The following is an 8,669-nucleotide window of genomic DNA, read 5'->3' as shown; positions in this document are numbered from 1 at the left end:
CCAAGCCTATTGAAAATTGAAATGTTTTCCAAATTAAAAATTACATTTACTTTACCAAATAATGATAAATTATTGAATCGGGAACGGAAAATTTACTTTCGTGCCTGAAAGTAGTAATTTTGCAAACAAAGAAATAAGTCAGGTTTGAGTTTCCTGAAACTCCCCATAACTAAATCAATCCACGAAAGAATATCATTAACCCAAATTTTTTCGTGTCATACTTTTGGTTATTATGTTTCTTATGGTAAAATTATAAATAGTTTAAAATTTACTTTTGTACAATAGAAGTTTATTTTATTTGAAAGTTCGTATACACAGTTGGAAATAATTGATTAAAAAATCACGATTAGTTAAATTTATTCGTTATTAGTTTAAACTAGGGCTGTGCGAGTCCTCTTTTTTGGATTTCGAGTCGAGTCCGAGTCCCAAAAAATTGGACTCACCAATTTGCGAGTCCCATTTTCGAGTACTCATTCGAGTCTTCGAGTCCCTAAGAATTAGCCACGAGCAATATTCGAGTCTTAAATTTCGGAACGAGTCCATTAGAATTGTCAATTTCGTCAAGTTGAAGTTGTTCAACGTCAATTTAAAATTGGGACTGATAATTTTCTTCAGAAGAATTGGAATATTCATCAGGAGCTAAAATTTCTTCTTGAAAAGTATTATTAAAACGTTTTTTCTTCGATGTTTTACTCATATTTTCCACTGAAAATCTGAATAAAGAATAAACTTAAAGCGGGAGCCCGGAGTACTTCTTCCAAAGATCTGACTCTGTCTTCCCTCCACTTCTGCAGGACCGAAAATAAAAGTATAACCAAAACTAAAACCGTAGCTCAAACTATCCATGTGAGTCATGTGACCTCTGACTAAACCAAGGTTGCCACACGTCAGGGAAAACAGGGAAATCAGGGAAAAGTCAGGGAATTTAAAAATCTGCCTAAAAGTCAGGGGAATGTCAGGGAATTTTAATAATTTGTAAAGATTAATGGGAAAAGTCAGGGAATTTAATTTTATCTGGGCACTTTTTGAAGGTAATTTAAATCTAGATGTATGACAAATTCGACGATTATCATTTATTTCCTTGAATGTTTCAACATTGCAACAACCTTTTTACTGAAATATATGGCCATCCAAATTTATTAACTTCAGATAAAAGTAAAATATAAAAGAAAAATTTTGCCCTTAATAAGTCAGGGAAATTCTCTTAAAATGGTCAGGGAAAACAGGGAATAGTCAGGGAATTTGAATCTGAAAATTTTGTGGCAACCCTGTAAACAAACTGCGTTAACGCTACCGCAGCGCTAATAAGGGACTTTTACAAAAAAATAAACAAATAAAAATGACGGACTCGGTGGAAAATAACGCACTCGTCTTAAAAAAATTGGACTCGCGAGTAATTTTTAGGACTCGGTGAACGGCTCGCAAGTCCATTCGAGTAATAAAAATTAAAATATTCGAGTCCGAGTACTCGACTCGGACTCGAGACCGAGTACTCGCAGTTTTCGAGTACTCGCACAGCCTTAGTTTAAACTCACAATTTATCCACTTTAATTTTGTAAGGTTTGGGCATATTTATTAGTAAAAGATTTTGAGGCGTTAAATCGACGCTGCCAGGGCCATCTGGTAGCGAAAATCGGCATTTCTGCATCAAACCGGTCAATATTAGAAACAAGTCCGCCAATGCCAATTTCTCTCCCGGACAGGCTCGTCGACCCAGACCGAAGGGCAAGTAGCCGATAAATCTACTGGTCGTCATGAAGGTCCCGTCCTCTTCGATAAAGCGTTCTGGTCGGAAGGCCTCTGGTTCCTTCCAATAGCTCTTGTCCATGTGTTGCGAGAAGATGTGGAACAGGATGCTAGTGTCTTTGGGTATCTGGTATCCGGCTACAAAGTCGATTATTAATTTGCTAATAAATCGATTAATTATTTGACAAATATATACAGGGTGTTGCGAAATTTATGCAAAAATTTGAAGGAGTTGTAGAAGTATGCCTGTTTTTTTCCCATTTTCCTACGATGAGTTAAAAGAGCGCCAGAGAGCTTCAAAGTGTGGCATACTAGTAGAGCTCGGCGAAACAGATAATTAACCGCTAAAGTTTTGATTAACCATAAAAATTACGATTAACGGTTTATCCATGGATATTATCCACGGCTATATAGCAATTTAACATGTAAAATAATCGTTTTTTCCCGGATAATTTTCGTTTGTGGATAAAAATAAAGAAAGTGATTATTTCTTATCCAAACGCCGAGCTCTACATACTAGCCACTGGAAGTAGGCTGCAATAAGCGCAAAACCAAGCAGCAGGGACTTTAAATACTGTTTAAGTTTACTTTTTTACGCTGGTTACCTCGATTTGTTTACTAAGTCCGTTTTTACCTGTCACACGAACCCAAACATTAATGTTCGCATTCCCCTGCTGCTTGGTTTTGCGCTTGTTGCAGCCTACTTCCAGTGGCTACTAGGTCACACTTTGAAGCTCTCTGGCGCTCTTTTAACTCATCGTAGGATAATGGGGAAAACAGGCATACTTCTCAACTCACCCCATACAACTTCTTAAAATTTTTGCATAACCTTTTGAAACACCCTGTATAATTAAATTACCGAAGTCAGTGTCGCCAATCGCCTTGTGCTCCAAGGTGAAAGTGACGATTGGTCTGATTCGGAGTGTCTCCGCGATGACGGCCGTGGTGTAGGGACACTTGCGTCTGTCATCTTGCACTGGCACTTGGTCTCCTGTGTTACGAATGTAAAATTTAACAAAATGGCGCTTTTGTATTAAAAAGCGCTCGCGTACCAATGTTCTCAATGATTTCTTCTCTCATTTTCTCCTGAACTTCCGGGAAATTGCAGATGTAAAGCAGAATCCACGTCAACGTTATCCTGGTAGTATCGGTTCCGGCTAGTAAATAAACGACAATTAAAGTTTCCTAGTTATAATTGGTCAGGGATTTAATTTCATACCACTGAAGAGGTCCAGAATGACCAGCACCATGTTTTCGTCGGTCATGTGCTCGATGGTTTCCTTGCTCTCAAGTTCAGCCTCTTCTTTCGCCGCGATGCAGGCGTCCGTAAAATCACGAATTATTCCTGCCAAAGAGACCTTTTTTCATCTCTTGATCCCAATACGTAAGTCGCTTAACCAAGAATGTATTGAGCCTAGCTGAATATGGTACCTTAATTCTAAGGTAAGTTCGTGTGCTTTTAAGGTGATATAACGTTCAATGATTTCTTTACGGATCCCTATGTTTAAGGCACTAAAAGTCGCTAGATGACTTGGGCCTAATGTGGTGCCATGGCTATTAGCCTAGCTGATTATTAACTTTTGCCTCGTAGCAAGAGGAGCCAGGTTTAATCCCAACTTGTGGCGCACTGGGTGAAAACTCGGAACTACTCCATCCGCGTTGAGTTTGCAAGCTTTCTTTAAACTGCTTAAAGGAGATTCCATCCAGTTTCCACTTATTGGGATTAGCGGAAATAATAGTTAATGTAGGGAGCTGTTGGATAGCGTGGCATTAAGGGCTTTCCACCACCCTTCTACGTGCTGTTGGCCACCGGATCTAAATGCATTAAAAGTCGCTCGATGACTTGGGACTAAGGTGATGCCTAATCCAAAAAGAAACCACCAAGCAGTGCCGATAATTTTAATAGTCATAGGAGGAATCGGCCAATATTGGAACCCTTTTGGGGGGAGGGGTGACAGAAATACCTGAGAATATATAACCCCTATAATAAACATAAACACAGAGGGCCATCGTCCGCGTGAGTGTCACGGAAAATCCAAAGCGGAAGAACTTATTCTTAGGTACATTAATTCATTGTTGATGTAACTAATATTTCGAGTGGTCATTATACCCTTCTCGTAAGTTTCGAGATGCTCCTTGTATTTGTTTTGGATGGGCCTCTTGAATTCGCGGATCAGGGCTCTCTGTCTTTTTTCTTTCCTGTTGAGTATAAACTTCAGCGACGGGAAGACGTCGAGGATAGTTCCGAATCCTAATTCGTCGTTCACTTTTTCGTTGTTCTCCTTCAAACTCAGAAATTCTTCGTCGTCCATCGAATACCTGAGATTTTAATATTATCCAATTAATTAAATTTAAAGCAAATCTCAACTCTATAAACAAAGGAATTATCTAAAAAACGTTCCCGGAAGGCGCTTCTTGTTGGAAGTACCTTCCAGAAGCCAGAAGCGAAAAAAGAACTCGTGTGTGCTACGTCTGCCACCTAATGACGGTAATTTATACTAAAATCCAAAATACCCAATATAATAAATGACCCAGGCAATCGTTGTGGAGTATAATAATTACAGAAACTTTCTTCTATTAAGGGGACTTTAATATAAAAATAGCTAAAGTAACTGTAATTGTATGTGAGCCAATCATCAACGAGGGCACCAGATTTTGTAAGCGTTTATAGCTATCGAGCGTTGAATAGAACGGACACTCGCTTTAAACACGCCGTTCATTTGTAGAGCTTGATATAATGGGACACCTTTGATCAAATTAGGACTTAAGACAAGGGTGGCCTCCATTTGGCCATCAATCAATATTCATACAATATCTAAATTAATACTAGTTAATTAGCTACGATATAATTAAATTGAAATGCAATCGCGTTATCCAATATCGCGCAATCACTTATCGCTGTCGCATTTTATCAGACGTTTCTTATCTGTTGGTAGTTAATTTCTGGGTAAATTATAATCGTCTACATTTCGTACCTTTTCCCGAAAGCCGTGTTCGCCAGAATATTGTAAATGGTCAAGTAGATGTAGTCTTTGGGGTCGAAGGATTCTTTTTCTTTGGTCATTAGAGTAATCACATCTTGTAGGACATCGTCCACTAGAACTGGCAACTTTTCGCTGACGGAATATTTTCTTAAAACCAAAAAGAAATTAATTTTTAAAATGTGTTTTTTTTTGTTTAGAACTGTTATCTAATTTTTAATATGTGTTTTTGGTATAGACCCGTTACCTAATGGCCATCGTGATTAACTTCCTCAGCGTCTCAAATCTTGGTCCATAGTCGCTCGACACAACGTCATGGTGTCCGTCCAAGAAGAGTTCAGCTGCGTTAAAATTTAATTAAGCTCGGAGTGACAACTTAACTGCGATCATTAGTAACATAACAACCTAAGTATGCTACTTCCTAATCTCACAACGCTCTTGTGTTGATGATAGTCTGTTTCGCTAACTACCATATAAATCATTATGTGGAAGAGTCCGGTTTAGCTTATTGAAAATTAATAACAATACATTATTGAATCGAATTGACTTTTATAAACATCCCCTTCGTTTCTGAAGGTAGTTATTTTCGACTCTCCAACGTAAAGGTTCATATTTACTACCATCGTGCTAAATTGACATTAATTTTACCAAAGAATGGAATAGGCTTCAAATTTATGATAAGGGAAAACATTGCGAGTGTTTAGTGTAGTTTTTTACAACCCGATACCGTTATGGCTCCTTCAGCATCGCGATGTATTGATAGACTAACGTTTAAATAGATTATCTCTAACCAGAGGCGTGTAAGAGCTCGTATGCAAATCGTCATTTAGTTAATTCATATCTCAGCCGCAAAAATAAGCAAATTATAAAATAACAATTGTTAGGTGTTTAGAAGTATTGAAACTTATCAATAACATAAAAACGATAGCTAAAGTGAGACTTAAAACGCCCATTTTAAATAATTTTTATAATATAATTAAAGGTCTAAATTGGAAATGGATTATGGCCTATTTAACAAAATAAAAAAAACTCCCTCGATATATTATACGGCATAAAAAAATGGATTTCAAAATTTGAGTTGGTTCGTCCCATATAAGATTTAAAATAACCTAATGGGTAGTAAAAAATTGTTCTGAAAATTTCCCAAAATAATTATTAAATTGATCGAAAAATGTCATCGATCGTGACAGACTATCATTAATCGAAATAGTTCAGTGTCATACTTCTGTCACTTATGTTACTATTATTTAAAGGGTTTTAAGCTTACTCGTGTGTCTAACTTTGCGTCCACTGAAAGCGTTTTTCATGGTGATTAAGCCTTCTCTGATTCGGTCCCAGCCGCAGATCACAATTGAGGGGTCGGGTCCCAGCCACAACGTAAAAACGTCTCCGTATTTCTTTCTCCATTCGGGCACCAGCTTCAGGTCGAGGCTCTGCTTTCCGGTTAAATCTGTTTACCGAAGAGAAAATGACACCGTCAGTCCAGGGACAGTAAATTAAGAGTACAGGTTTTCGATACCCTTCCACAGTGCATTTTATTTCTCCCCGCGTATCAATCAGCTCGAGAGACTCCGAGGGAGTCTTGCAAGGTCGTTTGTACCACGTGATCTTAAAATTTCAAAATGGCAATCTAATGCGGTTGATATTGTTACGTAATTTTTTGCGCTTTATATTTTAGTAACTTTTAATTTTGGTTTTTAATTCAATAAAAACTATCAACTGATATTTAGTATATCATATTTAATCTATAAAAACGTGAAAAAATACCTTTTGGCGTAAAAATGTACTTCGTGTTTATCTTTTTTCTTTTTTCGAACAGTATCGCCCACTCTTAGCGATACTTGTTTTTTTTTTCAAATAACCTTGGACGACTCCCTTAGTGTGATTGGTTTACGGGGGCTAAAAACCAGGCTTTTTACCGATCCTCTAAAATCTACTATCCATGATCAGTCCAAATATTACAAATAACAATAGCGTTTAAATATGGAATAAACCGAGGTACTTCATTAAAATTTGTTTTGATGATGGGCACAGAATTTAATACATATCTTCATGGCCATCACCAGTGGCGTAGCTGATGGTCCGCAGGGCCCACGGTGTGGGGGGGCCCTCGAGCTTCAGGGCGGGCCTCGAGCTTCGGAGGGGGGCCCCGCTAACCATAAAAAATTTAAAAAGGGGGGCCTCATAGAGATTTTTGCGGGGAGCCTCTGAGTTCTCAGCTACGCCACTGGCCATCACAGAATTTGAAACATATGTATCCATAGCGGCACAGGGATTTTAGACATATGTCTCCGTGACATGCAAACGATTTTTAGACATGTGTCTTCATGACCAACACAGGTTTTTTAGACATGTATCTTGGATGGGCACATTTTTTTAGACATATTTATCCTGGGCGGACACAGGTGTTTTAGACATATGTCTCCATGACAGGCACAGGATTTTTAGACACGTGTATCTTAGGTGGGCACAGGTTTATTAGACATATGTCTCCATGACAGGCACAGGAGTTTTTAAACATGCGTATCCATGGTGGGCACAAAATACAATATATATACCGTCACGTGTGGCACAGTTATTTAGATACAGACTTTAATCAACTAGGTGGTTTCTAGCGACTCTACATTAATTGACGGTAGGTCTAGATACGTTAAAAAATGCATTCCAATCGGTTCACTTTAAGGATCTCTACTATTATGACAACCATTTCGCCTTTTAAGTCGGTGATTATAATTATTTTAGTGGCCAGATCTACCGAATTTGGGTGGTTTTTAAATTGATTACTACCCAAAAACATTCAGTCTCGAAGTAAATTTGGGTAGTGGGAAAAATTGATTTTGACAAGTAAATAGTTGAAAAAGTGGCATAATTGCTAATCTGATCCTAATTTCGGTTATTTTGGTAAGTTAAAATATGCACGGCATATTTTGCGTAATTACGCTGATTTATTATATTTACCAAAGACATTTTAAAGCAATTATAACACTACTTACGTAACAAATTCCCTATGATTGGTAGAGGGGTTGGACCTGGTGGTAAGCTCTTCCTGCGAACCCATTGACTCACAAATAAGTAGGTCAAGAAGGCAATCACCGCCGTAACTGGCCACGTCCAGTCGAAGAACGTCAATATTTTCAGGATCATTTTGAATATTTATCTTTAAAAAGCTAACATCCAGACAGCTGTACTTTCGAAATGCTTCTGATGACGGAGAAGTCTTTTTTGGCGTGCGTTTTTAAAGGCGTTCCGGAACTTCGTCAAGGTCTTTCGTTAATGGGCTGCCTTGATAATCCTGTTTCAATGTTTCGTACGGGGTATATAAATATTTAGAGTGTATGTATATATTCCCTTATATTACACGATAAAGGCTTTTATCTAGCAATGTTTGTGAGCAGATTGTGATAAAGTTATTTCTCGTTGAGATTATTTCAATTCTGCTCCAATTCTGACAGATAAAACGTTTATATTTAGAGTGGTAATTGTCAAATTTGACATTTAAACCTAAAGAATTTTATATTTCCGAAAATCGATAAGACATCGATTTTTGGTATTCGATTTATCATGTATATTTGTATTGGAAATGTATAGGCTTTTATTTCTGATAAACTAGCACGAGAGGGACTTGTTACGGTAGCGCATCCAATTTCTTCATCTCTACACTTGTCGGAATCGACATCAAAATTACTTAAAAGTGAGGGGTTATAGAGCCTAGTTCTATTGCAATAATTTGCCATTTCGTGGAATAAGGCAATATTTGATATTCCAAGCTTTGGCCAATAACTATATAACGGAAGAAAAAAATTTATTTTGCTGAAAATATTTGCAATAAAACTGTAATCAAGTAATACAATTAATTTGACCATTAGTCAAAGCATACAGCGAGATGCTCAACTGGTGGCAGAAAATGGTTACTAAACATTCATAGGGTAATTACACCTTCAT

The 8,669-nt window shown here is 37.5% G+C and overlaps 1 protein-coding gene across 1 annotated transcript; it reads right to left on the bottom strand.

The window, feature by feature from the left end:
- Window positions 1-267: 267 nt before the first annotated feature.
- Window positions 268-8,020, bottom strand: LOC149948876 (cytochrome P450 1A1-like). The gene is made up of 9 exons (XM_090174041.1): window positions 7,721-8,020; window positions 5,995-6,177; window positions 4,975-5,068; window positions 4,722-4,877; window positions 3,857-4,065; window positions 2,966-3,091; window positions 2,799-2,903; window positions 2,606-2,737; window positions 268-1,884 (listed from the first exon to the last, which is right to left on the bottom strand). The coding sequence occupies exons 1-9, from the start codon at window positions 7,869-7,871 to the stop codon at window positions 1,532-1,534; spliced, it is 1,509 nt and encodes a 502-aa protein (XP_090030167.1). The 5' UTR covers window positions 7,872-8,020; the 3' UTR covers window positions 268-1,531.
- Between the last annotated feature and the right edge of the window lie 649 nt (window positions 8,021-8,669).

The sequence above is a fragment of the Leiobunum rupestre genome, chromosome 4, assembly GCF_980474605.1.
Source record: "Leiobunum rupestre chromosome 4, qqLeiRupe1.1.hap1, whole genome shotgun sequence".
Taxonomy (NCBI): domain Eukaryota; kingdom Metazoa; phylum Arthropoda; class Arachnida; order Opiliones; family Sclerosomatidae; genus Leiobunum; species Leiobunum rupestre.
The sequence above is the reverse complement of the archived record's forward strand: the minus strand, read 5'-3'. Positions and strand labels throughout refer to the sequence as shown.